This window comes from Aethalodelphis obliquidens, unplaced genomic scaffold (genome assembly GCF_003676395.1).
Source record: "Aethalodelphis obliquidens isolate GAN/ISIS:26980383/991018 unplaced genomic scaffold, ASM367639v1 scaffold88, whole genome shotgun sequence".
NCBI lineage: Eukaryota > Metazoa > Chordata > Mammalia > Artiodactyla > Delphinidae > Aethalodelphis > Aethalodelphis obliquidens.
In genome coordinates, this window is record NW_020838032.1 from 5,837,750 (window position 1) to 5,858,260 (window position 20,511).

Genomic DNA, 20,511 nt, shown 5'->3' on the forward strand with positions numbered 1-20,511 from the left:
CAGAAAAAGCTTTTGACAAAATTCAACGCCAATTTATGATAAAAACTCTCCAGAAAGTGGGCATAGAGAGAACCTACCTCAACGGTAATAAAGGCCATATATGACAAACCCACAGCAAACATCATTCTCAATGGTGAAAAACTGAAACCGTTCCTCTAAGATCAGGAACAAGACAAGGATGTCCCCTCTCACCACTGTTATTCAACATAGTTTTGGAAGTCCTAGCCACGGCAATCAGAGAAGAAAAAGAAATAAAAGGAATACAAATTGGAAAAGAAGAAGTAAAACTGTCACTGTTTGCAGATGACATGATATTATACATAGAGAATCCTAAAGATGCCACCAGAAAACTACTAGAGCTAATCAATGAATTTGGTAAAGTTGCAGGATACAAAATTAATGCACAGAAATTTCTTGCGTTCCTATACACTAATGATGAAAAATCTGAAAGAGAAGTTAAGGAAACACTCCCATTTACCACTGCAACAAAAAGAATAAAATACCTAGGAATAAACCTACCTAGGGAGACAAAAGACCTGTATGCAGAAAACTATCCACATTTGTTTTTGGTAGAATATAATCATAGTATGCATTCAAAAGTCAAATATTTTCTTGGGTTATTCACTTTTATTTTCTGGTTCTTCTTATTCACCTAAGTACCTTTCAGGATTTAAGTTTGTTTTTCTTAAAAAGGTGAATATTATTTTCTTCCTTATGGAGTGATTATCAAATCTTCAAATTCAGTAATTGCACAAAGAAATAAAATGGCTGCTGAACATTTTTTTTTCCAAAATGGCTCTTTCAGGAGATTTTATAAAATGGCTTTAAAAAAAATAAGTATTATTCAACCTCCCATTGGAATAGGTTATTAACCTACCTTTTCCCTGAATTCCAGAAAAGGAGTTCCAGAAGTCATTCTAACTGTTTGTTGGGGAGATCAGAAATAGTAACATTATTTTTCTTTGAAATGCTATGGGGAGGAGAGGAGAGAAATACTTGGATCATATACCTAAGACATATGAAAATGTTTTTTGCTCCTCTCTCTTAAGTTGTTCAGCAGATACGTACTGAGTTTAAACTATGTAATATGTACTGTGCTGGGCAATAAGGATGTGAGTATGGATAAGACCATCTGCCCTCAGGGAACTTAAAGTTGAAGTGGTCTCCACCACAAGTACGGGGATACAAAAATATATATCCAGGTCTTACCACGTCCAAAATAATTTCTTACCAGAGATTTAGATCCCCCAGGTAAGATGTTATTTGGATAATTCAGAGAACGGCTAGGTTTTCTGACAGCAACTCATCAGATTTTTTTTTTCCTACAGAGGGAATCTTCTTTGGCATATGAAAAAAAGGTTTTGCTGCCACCATTTTTAGTGCCTACACTTTCCCTCTAATGACATCTCCTAGGAATCTTATAAAATGTTTCATGTCCTTAAATCCTCACTACTTTTTCTTATGTTACACAGTGTTTTTTCCCTGGAGACTCTCCTCTGATTACTAGTTCTTAATAACTTATTTTAATATATTTCCTCTTTCCTTCCTAGCAATATATTGTTTTGATAGATCCTTGAAGGGACCCCCGAGGTCTCCAGATCTCAGTGACACATAATATGCACTTTAGGAGCCATGGAGGGAGATAACATGATGACATTGTCAAACCTGTGGGCTGAGGCTTTGTTCAAGTGTATTCCTTCGTGATCAGCATTTGCTTATGACCTTGGGATGTTTCATAACTCACCTAACCTTCTTCCTCTTCCATTTTGCTACCCAAGGTTTACTACAAAGATTCAATGATTATTTGTTATATATATGTGTGTGTGTTTGTGTGTGTGTGTGTACACACAGTGCATTGTGTAGCATAGCAAGCACTCAATAAACATTTTTTTTAATTTAGTAGAAGAATGGTACTGTCCATTAGACTCAAATAGCATAATAAGATCTTAGTATATGACAAAGTCCAAGTTATACTGTTTCATTTAAAATGAGTGATTTCTTTTGTATTATATCTAGGAAGAACATGTTCTTTTCCAACTTGAAGAAGGGATTGAAGCTTTGGAAGCTGCAATTGAATACAAGAACGAACATATCCAGAGTCGCCAGAACTCACTCAGAGCTTCACTTCAAAATCTCTCTCATAGTGAAGAAAATGTCTTAGAAAAACTAATCTGCCTGAGTCCTGTTGAGATTAGAGCTATTCTTTTCAGATATTTCAATAAGGTTTGTTCTTCAGGGACAGAGGATTTTCTTATAAAGAGGGGTTGAGATGCTTATACAGCTCACATTTATGTAGAATTTACAGCACTGAATGTTGTCATCTGAAATCTTTGCACTTATCCAAGTATGTAGGCCTAACTTTGTGAGGTTCTTAAAGTTGAAGGGCCTTTTGAAAGAGGGCTTTTGGGAATAGTTTTAAAAACCAAAGAATTTAAGTTATATTCCTCAGTCACTATATCTTGGTTGTATGTTTTCTAGATTTGATTGTTCCTACTCAGCATTCGTGAAAAATCAAGGGCCCTCCAGGTTTGGGTTCCCTTTCCTTCATTGCTGTAGGGTAGGGGTAACCTGTACCTTCTCATTATACCCTATGAATTGAAATGGAGGTGAAATGGTGCATCAGTGACAAAGATAGTAATAGATTTTAGCATTAACCTGGATGGGCTTAATATAAATTAAAATATTTTATACAGATTTGACAGCTTACTGATAGAGATGTTTCACAGCATTGAAAACTATATCTGTCTTTTCTCTAATGTCTTTTCTTAAGATATATATTATGAAGTGTTAAACAAGTAGATAACTCTTTTCTCTGAAAAATATATTCAGTTTAAGGGAATAGCAGACAGTTGATGAAAAATGAAACACAGAAGTTTTAAGATAAAGTTCTAATTCTGTTAGACAATTGAAATAAAGATGACTAAATTAATGGAAATGTGATACACAGGCCTTCTCTTGGATAATTACCGTCAGTAGTAAGCTTCTATTATTGATGCAAGTGCATCCCATCACTGGGTGTGTGGAGGGCAGAAATATGGTGCATGTTGTCTGAGGCTTTGATACAGATAACTCTTTTGTGGTGTTCTTAGAGCAAGGGTTCTTAACCCAAAGCACCCAGGTGAAGGTCAGTGGATTTTCTGGTCTTAAGAACTCTTTGTAGAAATGAGTATTTTTCTGGAGAGAATATCATTACATTATTAACAAGTTCTGTGACACAGATATTGTCTGAAGTGTTTTTACTTTATATCAGTGCAGAGAGGAACCCACTGGACTAAATGTACAATCTGAGACCGAACTCTATAGCTTAAAAATTCTGTCACTTATTTATAACATTCACTTTGGAGTTAAAAATGAGAATTATCTAGATGTTACAGAAGTCTTTAGATTCTTGATATCTTTTTAGACTGGAGAAATGGAGTTGTAGGATTATAAATGTAAACTACAAAGATCATGTCTAAGAAATGATGGAGAGGTGATTGTTAGAGTAGAGCAACATTATATTTAAAATGAAGTTGTTACCAATTCAGAATCTCAACGAATTAAAAAGGCTGTTAGGTTATCTTGTGGGTATATTACAAAGCATTTGCCTAGTTATACCATGGGGATTAAGGGAGTTCATCTTTATGAAGTCTAAGAGAAGTAAATTGTCTATTAGGCTGTCTAAAACACACTTAAAAGATCAAAAAAATGTCTTTGCTAGGTGGTTAATCTGCGAGAAGCTGAACGGAAACTACAGTTACAGAATGAAGAAATTAAAATGAAAGTTCTGGAACGGGATAATGTGGTTCGTGAGTTGGAATCTACACTGGAACATCTGAAATTGCAGTGTGACCGGAGACTGACCCTTCAGCAAAAGGAACACGAGCAAAAAATGCAGCTTCTGCTACATCATTTCAAAGGTAACTGCCCCTTCACATCAGTTGTGTAATGGGGACTTGTAGGAGGGGGATTGGGAAAGGAAGGTAGGACAGAATTGGATCACTTAAAGTCCAACATGTATAAATAGTTACTACTTATATGTGTTTTGTGCTTTACATGTTTTGGTCCACATGTTGGGATAGTTGACTTTGATGCAGGGCTATTCATGCTTGAAATGCCATCTCCTCTGCTTGTCCCCAGTGCCACACAGAGAACTGCTGCAATCCTGTTACTTTGTTGTGGTCTACTTTTTATGTAGGAATGTGGGATGACTTCTGGCTTGGTGGTGTACAGTTGAAAAGTTCCCCATCTCTAGGATATAGAACCTTGATATTTAAATCACTTTCCCTTCATAAAATTAAACTGATAGGTTCTGTCAGATTTCTGGTTATATTTCTTGTTACAGTTTTCAGTAAATTATAAATTTTATGCATTAAGGTTATAGCTTAGGTCAAAATTAGTCTACCATTGATGGGCACGTAGTGTTATCAGCGCACAGTAGTTCAACCATCAACTGTGGTATGGAGTTGTCATAGCAATTGGTCTTCAATACCTGGGCTTATGGCTGGTACACACAGTTCCTATGGCAACAAAATCACTGCCTGGCGATAACTTCAACGCCTGGAATGCTTCAGTCCAGGTGGCTTGGCTGTTTAGTCTTGATTCTTATGAATCTATAGCTGGAAATGTGCTAAAAAGGATCTGGAAGAAGCAACCTGAGTAAGCAGAAAATTGGAAAATATATGCATTTGAGTGTTGAGGCAGTTTGCCTCTAAGTTAATTCTATAACAAGTTAATTAGCAACCAGTTGCCTGATGACAGGATTTCCTTGACTGGATTCCATATGTTATTTCATTCAAACATGCTTTCCTTACCTTATGTTAATTCTGTCTTAAGTCTCTAAAAGTGATATTTTAATAGAATTTTTAATATGTTTTTCAAGTGGTTGGCATTTTACCGCAAAAGTTCATGCTTTAGCCAAATGAGAACATTTAAAAAATCATTCATTTCTATAGCTGGGACAAGTTTTTCATAGCAAGGTTATAACTGAAAATGTTAACAACTTACGAATTTTCTAATTTCAACTGAATATAGGCCATAAAATTAAGTTCATTTTTATGATATCCTTCATGGGGATTCTGATTTGTAATGTTATTAATTTAAAATGTTTTTTAAATAAGATGATGGGTTAATATAAAATTACAGATATACTTAGATCAATTTTTACAAAACAACCAATTATAAGAAAAGAAAATTACAAACCAGTAGGACCATTTTATAGATTTACCAATAGGAAAGAGTAGGTCTGAAAGTGTGTATTTCTGAAGGTCAGTAAACTGCGTTTTACTGGTTCTAGAACCTAACCCAAAGGGGACAGTTTTAGACATTCCTAAATATTAATTAGAAGCTTTAAAATTATATTGTGTCATAAACTAGAACTTTACTTATACTTTCCCCCCCCTTCTCCTTTTTTGGTGGTGTTTTCCTTTGTAATTTAATCTTTCTAGCCTCTTTTGACAGGTTTCCAGTTTTTGAGGGTTTTTTTGGTTCTATATTTCTTGGGCCTATAAACTTTAGGCTTATAACTTTCCATATATCCGTGGTTCCTGATATAAACTTCAAGACATTGATGCAGCTGGACAGAGTTCCAAATGTGAACCTTACTTCTGCTCTTCTGAGGATAAATTTAGTTAGTAGCTATTCAAAAAGTGCTTATGAATCATGAAAAATGCGGTAGCTGGTAGGGATTAGGGTGGAGAAGGGCTCATCCTACTTCGAAAAATTTTACAGGCAGAAGACTCCAAATTGTAGCTGAAAACAAATCCAGCCAAGTAATAGATACATGTAACATACTTCTGACCCTACAATATAGTCTGGGAGTTCTGTTAGAATTTTCAATCATTTACTTTAAACTGATTTTAAATGTAAATTTCTGTTTTATAGAGCAAGACGGGGAAGGCACTGTGGAAACTTTAAAAAATTATGGAGATAAAATCCAGCAGCTGGAAAGAGAGCTTTATTTCTATAAGAAAACCAGCAGAGATCTTAAGAAGAAACTTAAGGAATTGGTAGGGGAAGCAATTCGGCGACAACTAGTACCATCAGAAAGTAAGAGATTTAGTGTTACTTGTCATGCCAACACCATAGCATGGTTTGTAGTGGAGCCTTTCCCAATTGATTGGATTATTTAGGATTAGATATTTAACTTCTCTTTGTCTCTGTAGACAAAAATAGTTGTCTAGTCTATGTGTAACACAGAACCACTGGAGAAAAGAATAAATGAACAAATGTACATGTGTGAAGGAAATGATCATTTATTCGATTGCCTGCCATGTACCAGGGGCTCTTGTGTTCTCTAACTCACTTAATTCTTAAAATAACCCTAAATATAGGATAGCTGTTGTTTTCCTGTTTTATAGTAAATTAAGCCTTCTGATTATCATAAAAAAGTAAAATAGAGAATAATAAAAGTAAAATAATATTTATGTATTTCTAAGATCAGTCATGTTTTTTCATATCATGACCTCTAGAAATTCAAACATATAATAAAACCCATCATTGAGACAAGGAAGTTTTCTTGCATAATTATATGTAGATATGTAGAAATAACCATCTTCCTCAATGAAATGATAAAACATGACAAAGAACTTTGCAAAAGCAAGAAGTGCCGTGAAGGTGATATACTGTTATGATTAAAACACATTGTCTTACTACCATGTGTAAAATAGATAGCTAGTGGGAAGCTGCTGTATAGAATAGGGAGCTCAGCTCAGTGCTCTGTGATAACGTAGAGGGGTGGTATGGGGGTGGGGTGGCAGGGAGGCTTAAGAGGGAGGGGATACAGGTATACGTATAGCTGATTCACTTTGCTCTACAGCAGAAACTAACACAACATTGTAAAGCAATTATACTCCAATAAAAAGAAAAAAGAAAAAACATATTGTCTTTAAGCCACCAATAGAGAGGAATCAATATCTCTAAAATAATGTATACTCATTTTATAAAAGAATTAGCCTTCCTTTAGAGAAAGTATTCTTCTAATAAGTTAAGAATGGCTTTTGAAAGTTGACTTTACAACTCTTTTTAGGAACACAACTATTTTGTACCTGTAAAGAAAACTAAAGATGGGTACAACAAGATATAAAGAGTACACCTGAAACTAATATAATGTTATATATCAATTATATCTCAACTTAAAAATATAATTATAAAAATGAAACCATAAAAATATAGAAACCAATGGAAAATGATATATATGCACAATGAAAAGATATATACTGAATATATAATATAAGCAGAATTAACATAGTTTTAAAACTTAGTAATATTTTAGAAAAGTAGTTCTAATACTACCTTATATTTATTGTATTTATCATTTACAGGCATTTTCTCAAATAGTTCAGTTTAGCCCTCAAACTCAGGGTAGGCCGGTATATGCTAACCTCATTTTTAGATGAGGAAATTAAAGCTTAGAGCGGTCCAGTGACTCACGAGCCGACCAGTAATTAGAGCATGGTCTAAGGTCCCTGGTCTTCTGATTCCTGGTTCTGTGTTCTAGTATAAAAGTCATTTTAGGATAGAGATGTGATACAAACATACGAATTCTGCCAAAGAGACTAACCTTTCTGATTTTCAATGTAGTAATGCAGAGGTATTTACTCATATAATTAAAATATTTACTTGAAATACAGCCTGCAACATATAGCTGAACCTTTTACTTGAAACGCTATCTGCAAAAAATTAAAATGTAAACAGGTATTAAGTAGGACACAGAGCAATTAGCACAAAACCATTTTTGCTTTAAAAAAATTCACTTTCAAATTTGAGATATCTGAAATTAGATGTTTACTGTTTAAATGGCCCATGTTTATACTGCTGAGTCTACTAGACATCTCTTAAAATGACAGTGTGGTATATGGTGGTAAACAGGTTTAAGAAACCTGGATCTGGGACTTCCCTGGTGGGCCAGTGGATAAGACTCCACGTTCCCAATGCAGAGGGCCAGGGTTCAACTAGATCCAGCCTGCCGCAACTAAAGATCCCGCACGCAGCAACGAAGATCCCATGTGCCACAACTAAGACCCGGCGCGGCCAAAATAAAATAAGTAAATAAATAAATATTAAAAAAGAAAGAAAGAAAGAAACCTGGATCCTAATCATGCTCTTGAATGAAACAAATATAAAAAGCTTTAAAAAAGCTAAGTAATCTTGGAGATGTGTAAAGTGAGGATAACTCCTGTGTTACCAACTGACCTGGGAAGTCTAGTCTTTTTCTTTCTTTTTTCGGCTGCACCACGTGACTTGCAGGATCCTAGTTCCCCGACCAGGGATCAAACCCCGGCCCCCAGCATTGGAAGCTCAGAGTCCTAACCACTGGACCGCCAGGGAATTCCTGGAAGTCTAGTCTTAAAAATAATAATGTTGAAGATGTTATCTCAGCTAATTTGCTATATCCCCTAGAACCATCTTAAATATGTTTATTTTTTGGCTATAAAAAGTAATACATAGTCATTATAGAAAACTTTGAAAATATAGAAAAAAATCAGAAAAAGACCACCCATAATCCTACCCACATTAACATTTCAGCATAATTCTTTTCACTGTTTTACTTATGTTTTAAAAAAATTCATTTGGAATCATATTGGTGATATAGCTTGTACTATATCCTACCTCAAAATGCAGCTCCAATAAAATGACATTAAATAAGACTTGTTTGAATTATAAAATATAGCAGTTTAAATATATCAAATTTTGAGTTCCCTAACCTGTATTATATGCTTAATAATCAGTATCCTAATTAATATATAACTGTCTTGGTATTCAGTTGACTGGGTTTTGTTAGTAGTCTTTTCATTGTCTGCCTACCAGACTTTATCTGCTTTGAATATTTTTAGCATTTTCAAATAGCAAAAGAATTAATCTTTTGACTAAAATATCTTGGTCACTTCTAAAAAGTGACCAAAAAGACTAAAAGCACTTGGTCATGCTTCTGTCACAGTGCATCTATTTTCTAACATTTTGTGAGGATAAAATCAGTATATATGGACATGCAGTCTGTGTACTTGTTTAAGTATTTAAAACTCTATACTTTTTTAAATTGAATAATATTGTATTTTATCCCAAAACAAAACATAAAAGTCTTGAAAGATACACAATTTAAGACATAAATTCTTATTTCGTTAAATCCAAGCAACTCTTTAAATTCAGCTTTAGCCATAATTAGAAGAATTTAATTATTGTTTCTTTTCTTTGGAGAGGATTGTTGTTTGAATATAAAAATACTTACATATCATTCATTTCAGAGCCTACATTGAATTTCACTGAGAAAGAAAATTCTTTTTTAGCAAAAGTTATGAACTTAATTATAAAATATAATATTTTGAAGACGTTACACTGGAGGTACAAGTTTATGACACAATAAAAATTTGATGAATGTATATGATACTAAATGTATTAATTAGATTTGTGTGTTATACCATACATTTGTAAATATATAATTTACAATGTGGTCAATTACATTAGTAAAACCATTCATCTTTTTTTTTTTTAACCTTTTATTTTAACATCTTTATTGGAGTGTAATTGCTTTACAATGGTGTGTTCGTTTCTGCTTTATACAAAGTGAATCAGCTATACATATACATATATCCCAATGTCTCCTCCCTCTGGCGTCTCCCTCTCTATCCCTCTAGGTGGTCCCTAGATCCCTCTATCCACCCTCTCTATCCTACCCCTCTAGGTGGTCGCAAAGCATCAAGCTGATCCCCCTATGCCATGCAGCTGCTTCCCACTATCTGTTTTACATGTGGTAGTGTATATATGTCCATGCCACTATCTCACTTTGTCCCAGCTTACCCTTCCCCCTCCCCGTGTCCTCAAGTCCATTCTCTACATCTGCCTCTTTATTCCTGTCGTACCCCTAAGTTCTTCAGAACCTTTTTTATTTTGGATTCCACATATATGTGTTAGCATAGGGTATTTGTTTTTCTCTTTCTGACTTCCTTCACTCCATATGACAGTCTCTAGGCCCATCCACCTCACTACAAATAACTCAGTTTCATTTCTTTTTATGGCTGAGTAATATTCCATTGCATATATGTGCCACATCTTCTTTATCCATTCATCTGTCGATGGACACTTAGGTTGCTTCCATGTCCTGGCTATTGTAAATAGAGCTGCAGTGAACATTGTGGTACATGACTCTTTTTGAATTATGGTTTTCTCAGGGTATATGCCCAGTAGTGGGATTGCTGGGTCGTATGGTAGTTCTATTTTTAGTTTTTTAAAGCATCTCCATACTGTTCTCCATCGTGACTGTATCAATTTACATTCCAACCAACAATGCAAGAGGGTTCCCTTTTCTCCACATCCTCTCCAGCATTTATTGTTTGTAGATTTTTGGATGATGGCCATTCTGACTGGTGTGAGGTGATACCTCATTGTAGTTTTGATTTGCCTTTCTCTAATGAATAGTGAGTTGAGGGTACTTTCATGTGTTTGTTGGCAATCTGTATACCTTCTTTGGAGAAATGTCTATTTAGGTCTTCTGCCCATTTTTGGATTGGGTTGTTTGTTTTCTTGATATTGAGTTGCATGAGCTGCTTGTAAATTTTGGAGGTTGATCCTTTGTCAATTGCTCCATTAGCAAATATTTTATCCGATTCTGAGGGTTGTCTTTTCATCTTGTTTATGTTTTCCTTTGCTGTGCAAAAGCTTTTAAGTTTCATTAGCTCCCATTTGTTTATTTTTGTTTTTATTTTCATTTCTCTAGGAGGTGGGTCAAAAAGGATCTTGCTGTGATTTATGTCATAGAGTGTTCTGCCTATGTTTTCCTCTAAGAGTTTTATAGTGTCTGGCCTTACATTTAGGTCTTTAATCCATTTGGAGTTTATTTTTGTGTATGGTGTTAGGGAATATTCTAATTTCATTCTTTTACATGTAGGTGTCCAGTTTTCCCAGCACCACTTATTGAAGAGGCTGTCTTTTCTTCATTGTATCTTCTTGCCTCCTTTGTCAAAAATAAGGTGACCATATGTGCATGGGTTTATCTCTGGGCTTTCTATCCTGTATCATTGATCTATATTTCTGTTTTCGTGCCAGTACCATACTGTCTTGATGACTATAGCTTTGTACTATAGTCTGAAGTGCAGGAGCCTGATTCCTCCAGCTCCATTTTTCTTTCTCAAGACTGCTTTGGCTATTCGGGGTCTTTTGTGTTTCCATACAAATTGTGAAAGTTTTTGTTCTATTTCTGTGAAAAATGCCATTGGTCGTTTGATAGGGATTGCATTGAATCTGTAGATTGCTTTGGGTAGTAGAGTCATTTTCACAATGTTGATTCTTCCAATCCAAGAACATGGTCTATCTCTCCATCTCTTTGTATCATCTTTAATTTCTTTCATCAGTGTCTTACAGTTTTCTGCATACTGGTCTTTTGTCTCCTTAAGTAGGTTTATTCCTAGATATTTTATTCTTTTTGTTGCAGTGATAAATGGGAGTGTTTCCTTAATTTCTCTTTCAGATTTTTCATCATTAGTGTATAGGAATGCAAGAGATTTCTGTGCATTAATTTTGTATCCTGCCACTTTACCAAATTCGTTGATTAGCTCTAGTAGTTTTCTGGTAGCATCTTTAGGATTCTCTGTGTATAGTATCATGTCATCTGCAAACAGTGACAGCTTTACTTCTTCTTTTCCGATTTGGATTCCTTTTATTTCTTCTTCTCTGATTGCTGTGGCTAAAATTTCCAAAAGTATGTTGAATAATAGTGGTGAGAGTGGACATCCTTGTCTTGTTTCTGATTTTAGCGGAAATGCTTTCAGTTTTTCACCATTGAGAACGAAGTTGGCTGTGGGTTTGTCATATATGGTCTTTATTATGTTGAGGTAAGTGCCCTGTATACTTACTTTCTGGAGGATTTTTATCATAAATGGATGTTGAATTGTGTCGAAAGCTTTTTCTGCATCTATTGAGATGATCATATGGTTTTTCTTCTTCAATTTGTTAATATGGTTTATCACATTGATTGATTTATGTATATTGTAGAATCCTTGCAGCCCTGGGATAAACCACAGTTGGTCATAATGTATGATCCTTTAATGTGCTGTTGGATTCTGCTTGCTAGTATTTTGTTGAGGATTTTTGCATCTATGTTCATCAGTGGTATTGGCCTGTAGTTTTCTTTCTTTGTGACATCTTTTTTTTTTTTATTTTTTTTGCGGTACACGGGCCTCTCACTGTTGTGGCCTCTCCCGTTGTGGAGCACAGGCTCCGGATGCGCAGGCTCAGCGGCCACGGCCCACGGGCCCAGCCACTCCACAGCATGTGGGAGCCTCCCAGACTGGGGCACGAACCCGTGTCCCCTGCATCGGCAGGCGGACCCTCAACCACTGCGCCACCAGGGAAGCCCTCTTTGTGACATCTTTGTCTGCTTTTGGTATCAGGGTGATGGTGGCCTCATAGAATGAGTTGGGGAGTGTTCCTCCCTCTGCTCTATTTTGGAAGAGTTTGAGAAGGATAGGTGTTAGCTCTTCTCTAAATGTTTGATAGAATTCGCCTGTGAAGGAATCTGGTCCTGGACTTCTGTTTGTTGGAAGAGTTTTAATCACAGTTTCAATTTCAGTGCTTGTGATTGGTCTGTTTATATTTTCTTTTTCTTCCTGGTTCAGTCTCGGAAGTTTGTGCTTTTCTAAGAATTTGTCCATTTCTTCCAGGTTGTCCATTTTATTGGCATAGAGTTGCTTTTAGTAATCTCTCATGATCCTTTGTATTTCTGCAGTGTCAGTTGTTACTTCTTTTCCATTTCTAATTCTATTGATTTGAACCTTCTCCCTTTTTTTCTTGATGAATGTGGCTAATGGTTTATCAATTTTGTTTATCTTCTCAAAGAACCAGGTTTTAGTTTTATTGATCTTTGCTATTGTTTCCTTCATTTCTTTTTCATTTATTTCTAAACTGATCTTTATGATTTCTTTCCTTCTGCTAACTTTAGGCTTCTTTTGTTCTTTCTCTAATTGCTTTAGGTGTAAGGTTATATTGTTTATTTGAGATGTTTCTTGTTTCGTGTGGTGGAATTGTATTGCTATAAACTTCCCTCTTAGAACTGCTTTTGCTGCATCCTGTAGGTTTTGGGTCATCGTGTTTTCATTGTCATTTGTTCCTAGGTATTTTTTTATTTCCTTGTTGATTTCTTCTGTGATCTCTTGGTTGTTAAGTAGTGTATTGTTTAGCCTCCATGTGTTTGTATTTTTTACAGACTTTTTCCTGTAATTGATATCTAGTCTCATGGCGTTGTGGTCAGAAAACATACTAGATACGATTTCAATTTTCTTAAATTTACCAAGGCTTGATTTGTGACCCAAGATATGATCTATCCTGGAGAATATTCCATGAGCACTTGAGAAGAAAGTGTATTCTGTTGTTTTTGGATGGAATGTCCTATAAATGTCAATTAAGTCCATCTTGTTTAATGTATCATTTAAAGCTTGTGTTTTCTTACTTATTTTCATTTTGGACGATCTGTCAGTTGGTGAAAGTGGAGTGTTAAAGTCCCCTACTATGATTGTGTTACTGTCGATTTCTCCTTTTATGGCTCTTAGCATTTGCCTTATGTATTGAGGTGCTCCTATGTGGCGTGCATAAATATTTACAGTTGTTATATCTTCTTCTTGGATCGATCCCTTGATCATTATGTAGTGTCCTTCTTTGTCTCTTGTAATAGTCTTTATTTTAAAGTCTATTTTTTCTGATATGAGAATCGCTACTCCAGCTTTCTTCTGATCTCCATTTACATGGAATATCTTTATCCATCCCCTCACTTTCAGTCTGTATGTGTCTCTAGGTCTGAAGTGGGTCTCTTGTAGACAGCATATATATGGGACTTGTTTTTGTATCCATTCATCCAGTCTATGTCTTTTGGTTAGAGTATTTAATCCATTTACATTTAAGGTAATTATCGATATGTATGTTCTTATTACCATTTTCTTAATTATTTTGGGTTTGTTTTTGTAGGTCTTTTCCTTGTCTTGTGTTTCCTGCCTAGAGAAGTTCTTTAGCATTTGTTTTAAAGCTGGATTGGTGGTGCTGAATTCTCTAGCTTTTGCTTGTCTGTAAAGGTTTTAATTTCTCTTTCAAATCTGAATAAGATCCTTGCTGGGTAGAGTAATCTTAGTTGTAGGTTTTTCCCTTTCATCACTTTCAATATGTCCTGCCACTCCCTCTGGCTTGCACTTTCTGCTGAAAGATCAGCTGTTAACCTTATGGGGATTTCCTTGTATGTAACTTGTTGTTTTTCCCTTGCTGCTTTTAATGTTTTTTCTTTGTATTTAATTTTTGATAGTTTGGTTAATATGTGTCTTGGCGTGCTTCTTCTTGGTTTTATCCTGTATGGGACTCTCTGCACTTCCTGGACTTGATTGACTATTTCCTTTCCCATATTATGAAGTTTTCAACTATAATCTCTTCAAATATTTTCTCAGTCCCTTTCTTTTTCTCTTCTTCTTCTGGGACCCCTATAATTCAAATGTTTGTGCGTTTGATGTTGCCCCAGAGGTCTCCAAGACTGTCCTCAATTCTTTTCATTCTTTTTTCTTTATTCTGTTGTGCAGTAGTTACTTCCACTATTTTATCCTCCTGGTCACTTATCCGTTCTTCTGCCTCAGTTATTCTGCTATTGATTCCTTCTAGAGAATTTTAAATTTCATTTATTGTGTTGTTCTTCATTGTTTGTTTGCTCTTTAATTCTTCTAGGTCCTTGTTAAACGTTTCTTGTATTTTCTCCATTCTGTTTCCAAGATTTTGGATCATGTTTACTATCATTACTCTCAATTCTTTTTCAGGTTGACTGCCTATTTCCTCTTCATTTGTTTGGTCTCGTGGGTTTTTACCTTGGTCCTTCATCTGCTGTGTTTCTCTGTCTTCTCATTTTGTTTAACTTACTGTGTTTGGGGTCTCCTTTTCGCAGGTTGCAGGTTTGTAGTTCTTGTTGTTTTTGGTGTCTTCCCCCAGTGTCTATGGTTGGTACAGTGGGTTGTGTAGGCTTCCTGGTGGAGGGGACTAGTGCCTGTGTTCTGCTGGATGAGGCTGGATCTTATCTTTCTGGTGGGCAGGACTGCATCTGGTGGTGTGTTTTGGAGTGTCTGTGGCCTTATTATGATTTTAGGCAGCCTCTCTGCTAATGGGTGGGGTTGTGTTCCTGTCTTGCTAGTTGTTTGGCATAGGGTGTCCAGCACTGTAGCTTGCTGGTCATTGAATGAAGCTGGGTCTTAGCGTTGAGATGGAGATCTCTGGGAGAGCTTTCGCCATTTGATATTACATGGAGCTGGGAGGTTTCTGGTGGACTAATATCCTGAACTCAGCTCTCCCACCTCAGAGGCACTGGCCTCACACCCGGCCGGAGCACCAAGACCCTGTCAGTCACAAGGCTCAGAAGAAAAGGGAGAAGAAGAGAAAAAAAGAAAGAAAAATAAAGTTATTTAAAAAAATAATTATTAAAAATAAAAAAGTTAAAAAGTAATAGATAAAAGAAACAAAGAAGAGAGCAACCAAACCAAAAAACAAATTCACCAATGATAACAAGTACTAAAAACTATAGTTAAAAAAAAAAAAAAAGCCAGACTGACAGAACCCTAGGACAAATGGTAAAAGCAAAGCTATACAGACAAAATCACACAAAGAAGCATACACATACACACTCACAGAAATAGAAAGAGGAAAAATATATACATATCTATATATATAAAAAAAAAGGAAGAGAGCAACTAAATCAATAAACAAATCTACCAATGATAATAAACTCTAAATACTAAACTAAGATAAACATAAAGCCAGGAACAAATTAGATGCAGAAAGCAACCCCAAGTCAACAGTTGCTCCCAAAGTCCACCTCCTCAATTTGGGATGATTCGTTGTCTATTCAGGTATTCCAGAGATGCAGGGTACATCAAGTTGATCGTGGAGATTTAATCTGCTGCGCCTGAGGCTGCTGGGAGAGATTTCCCTTTCTCTTCTTTGTTCAAACAGCTCCCGGGGTTCAGCTTTGGATTTGGCCCTGCCTCTGCATGTAGGTCGCCTGAGGGCGTCTGTTCTTCGCCCAGACAGGACGGGGTTAAAGTAGCAGCTGATTAGGGGGCTCTGGCTCACGCAGGCCTGGGGGAGGGAGGTGTACGGAATGTGGGGCGAGCCTGCAGCGGCAGAGGCCAGCATGATGTTGCACCAGCCTGAGGCGTGCCGTGTGTTCTCCCGGGCTAGTTGTCCCTGGATCACAGGACCCTGGCAGTGGTGGGCTGCACAGGCTCCTTGGAGGGGAGGTGTGAACAGTGCCCTGTGCTTGCACACAGGCTTCTTGGTGGCTGCAGGAGCAGCCTTAGCGTTTCAAGCCCGTCTCTGCGGTCCGTGCTGATAGCCGCGGCTCTTGCCCGTCTCAGGAGCTCGTTTAGCCGGTGCTCTGAATCTCCTCTCCTCGCGCACTAGCCCCTTCAGGCTGTGTTCAGGCAGCCAACCCCAGTCCTCTCCCTGGGATCCGACCTCCAAAGCCCGAGCCTCAGCTCCCAGCCCCCGCCCGCCCCAGCGGATGAGCAGACAAGCCTCTCGGGCTGGTGAGTGCTGGTCGGCACCGATCCTCTGTGCGGGAATCTCTCCGCTTTGCCCTCTGCACCCCTATTGCTGCAGTCTCCTCCATGGCTCTGAAGCTTCCCCCACGCCCAACCCCTGTCTACGCCAGTGAAGGGGCTTCCTAGTGTGTGGAAACTTTTCCTCTTTCACAGCTCCCTCCCCGAGGTGCAGGTCCTGTCCCTATTCTTTTGTCTCTGTTTTTTCTTTTTTCTTTTGCCCTACCCAGGTATGTGGGGAGTTTCTTGCCTTTTGGGAGGTCTGAGGTCTTCTGCCAGTGTTCAGTAGGTTTTCTGTAGGAGTTGTTCCACATGTAGATGTATTTCAGATGTATTTGTGCTGAGGAAGGTGATCTCCATGTCTTACTCCTCCGCCATCTTGAAGGTCTCCCCCAAAACTATTCTTGTATCAATTTAAACCACTATAAAACTCTACATGTCAGGATACTAGAGTCAGAAGATCTGGTTGGGATCCTAATTTCTTTTACTGGCTGTGTGACTATGGGTGAATAAATCTTTCTTTAGTTTGTTCCTTCGGTGTTGAAATTCTGGAAGAGGGAAACTTTATATTGTGAGGAATCTAAGTGGGCTTGGGAGTGAGCCTTTCCAATGAGCCCATCTCTGCTCTTTCTCATATGATCTGTAAAAATTAAGGGGCTTCCCTGGTGGCACAGTGGTTGGGAGTCCGCCTGCCGATGCAGGGGACACGGTTCGTGCCCTGGTCTGGGAGGATCCCACATGCTGCGGAGCAGCTGGGCCCATGAGCCATGGCCGCTGGGCCTGCGCGTCCGGAGCCTGTGCTCCGCGGCGGGAGAGGCCACAGCGGTGAGAGGCCGGCGTACCGAAAAAAATAAAAAATAAAAAAATAAATTAAGATGCCTGGCTCCCTCCCCGAGACTCTGTGACCTGGGCATCAGGATTTTTTTTTTCATTGAAATATAGTTGATTTACAATATTCTGTTAGTTTCAGGTGTACAGCAAAGTGATTCAGATATATATATATACACACACGCTCTTTTTCAGGTTCTTTTCCATTATAGGTTATTAGGCCAAAGGATTTTTAAAAGCTTCCAGGTGACACTAATGTGCAGCAAAGTTGGGGAGCCACTGTGAGCACTATGATCAAGTTTGTACCTGCTAATTCCACATGAGGATTTATGTCATTTGCTAGTTCAAGTTTTTTGTGAGAAGAATTTTAAAAACTAGAAAATCAATCCTTTTTTTCTTTTTTTTATTGAGTAGAGTTGATGTATGATATTATATAAATGTCAGGTGTACAAAAGAGTTATTCACAATTTTTTTTTTTGCGGTACGCGGGCCTGTTACTGTTGTGGCCTCTCCCGTTGCGGAGCACAGGCTCCAGATGCGCAGGCTCAGCGGCCATGGCTCACGGGCCCAGCCGCTCCGCGGCATGTGGGATCTTCCTGGACCGGGGCACGAACCCGTGTCCCCTGCATCAGCAGGCAGACTCTCAACCGCTGCGCCACCAGGGAAGCCCCAAAAGAGTTATTCACAATTTTTAAAGGTTATATAGAAAATCAATTATGTTTTAAACCAGGGTCACAAACTAAAATGCCTGCAGGAGCCAGGAAGCCAAAGTGAGCGGTGGGACTGCAGCAGTTGTCTAAATTGGCAGGGGCAGCTCTGCTCCAGCTGCTGTTGCCAGGCAGAAATTGTCAGTTTTTCTCATTTTCTTTAAAATCCGGAAATCTATATTTTTATATGAAACTTTCCACTTTTTAAATTTTGTATCACATATTATTTTATAGGCTAAGTAAAACATGTCTGTGGGCAGATTTGGCTTGGGAGCTGCCAGTGTGCAACTTCTGTTTTTAAACTTGGTTCTCGCAGGACCAGAAGTGTCCTAATTGCATCATCAACATATTTTAAAGTTGGCATTGTTTCTTTGCATTAGGTCTAGTACCTATATGGACTTCCCTTAAGTAAGTTTTGTCTTTGATATTAGATTATTCTATGATTTGAGGGCCTCAAGCTTTCATAATTTCACTCACTCCTATCACTCATTCCAGCAAGGTGGTCCCCACTGAGGGGTATGCTGTCATTTCCATTTTGATGGTGAAAGCAGTGGCATGTACCCCAGAGTACATTCAGACGGAAGAACCCTGCTCTCATGCTTGGAGTTCAATCAAGACTAGATTTTTGGGCTTCCCTGGTGGCGCAGTGGTTGAGAGTCCGCCTGCCGATGCAGGGGACACGGGTTCGTGCCCCAGTCCAGGAGGATCCCACATGCCGCAGAGCGGCTGGGCCCGTGAGCCATGGCCACTTAGCCTGCGCGTCTGGAGCCTCTGCTCCGCGGCGGGAGAGGCCACAACAGTGAAAGGCCCGTGTACCGCAAAAAAAAAAAAAATTTAAAAAAAAGACTAGATTTTTCACACATATAATGCCAAGTCCCAGAACATTCCCTGGAGATATGACCAGGATTTGAAATGTGATTCACCAGTGGCAAGCCCAGCAGAGGCAGGTGTGGAAGGGCACCAGAGAGGCCTAAAGCACCTCTGTGTTTCCAGGGGTACCAAAATCTCTAGAAGACTACTTCTCAGTTTTGTTCTATTAATTGAAAGTTCTCAGTTATTCACATGGAAGATGCCTCTAAGTGAAATAAGAATAATTAATGTTCACACTTCTGTTCCTCTCAAAGAAGTCACTTAACAAAAAAAGCTGGAAGACAATTTATATTGCATGATAATAATGTAGTTATGTTAAGATATCATGATTAAAATACCTGTTTTGGAGGAAACCTCTTAATTTTTTTTTCTGCTTTTTGGATTATTTTTAGATCATGATGCTGGAAATGGAGTACAGAACCCAGAAGAAGCAGGCATGGTTTCAGAAGAATTAAAATGGGCATCCAGAACTGAAAGTATAAAATTAAGTGGAAGGGAAAGACAATTGGACAGTTCCGCAAGCAGTTCAAGAACACAACCAAATCCTCAGAAGCTCTGGGAAGAAGGCGCAGAATTACCACCAATTTATAGCTCTTTAGCACCCACTAGTGGGCATTTGTTAAGCAATGAGGCCAAAACAGAAAGGGATGGCAATCAGTTTACAAAATCTCACAGTCGACCAACACCCCAAATTCAGCCAGTAGGAAATGTGGCACAGTTGCATAGTGTCACACGTGTAAAGTTGTGTCGCAAAGAGTTACGTCAGATTTCTGCCTTGGAACTGTTGTTACGAAGTTCCAGTCTTGGAGTTGGGGTTGGGTCTATGACTGCTGATTCCATTGAAGTAGCTAGGAAAATGAGTGACTTAAAAACTTAGGCATTTAATAAGAAAAATTTTAATTTAGTAGGTGGGTAAGATTCCTTTTTCTAATCTGTTAAAAATTAAAGCTTAAGCTCACTAGCTGTTCCCTCAGGATAAAAGAAGAAGGGGAGGAAGTAATCCCTAATCCTTTTGTATACCATGGATATGTATATCTTCTATAGTATATTTGAGGAGTTTTAATTTGTATTTCCATAATAACCAAACACATACTTTATCAAGTAATGGAACATTTAAATGTTTCCACTTCTAAATTTGCTTAAAATTTTTTCCAGGCATATTTGAAGAACAAAACTAAGAGTAGAATAATAAACTAAAATATCCATTAAATGTATATTATTATATAATATAAAAGTATATTATTAAGTATATTGTAATATTATAAGAGTATGTTATAATACAATAATTATAATATAAATTTATATTGTTATTCTCAAATACAAGTATATTTTGTTATTTTTTTAAAAAACAGGGGGCTTCCCTGGTGGAGCAGTGGTTGGGAATCTGCCTGCTAATGCAGGGGACACGGGTTTGAGCCCTGGTCTGGGAGGATCCCACATGCCGCGGAGCAACTAGGCCCGTGAGCCACAACTACTGAGCCTGCGCGTCTGGAGCCTGTGCTCCACAACAAGAGAGGCTGCTATAGTGAGAGGCCCGTGCACCACGATGAAGAGTGGCCCCCACTTGCCACAACTAGAGA

General features: G+C 37.8%; 1 protein-coding gene across 14 annotated transcripts in view; it reads left to right on the forward strand.

Moving 5' to 3' along the window:
• KIF27 (kinesin family member 27) overlaps nt 1–20,244 on the forward strand; it is an 88,129-nt gene extending 67,885 nt beyond the window's left edge. For 13 of the 14 annotated variants that reach the window (XM_027094283.1, XM_027094284.1, XM_027094278.1 and 10 more), the window contains 4 exons: nt 2,017–2,223; nt 3,701–3,899; nt 5,863–6,027; nt 19,324–20,244. In XM_027094283.1, coding sequence (XP_026950084.1) covers nt 2,017–2,223; nt 3,701–3,899; nt 5,863–6,027; nt 19,324–19,808 — 1,056 coding nt within the window. In that variant the 3' untranslated portion in view covers nt 19,809–20,244. The remainder of the gene's footprint in view (nt 1–2,016; nt 2,224–3,700; nt 3,900–5,862; nt 6,028–19,323) is intronic. The other variant, XM_027094277.1, reaches the window with a different exon arrangement.
• The last annotated feature ends 267 nt before the right edge of the window (nt 20,245–20,511 follow it).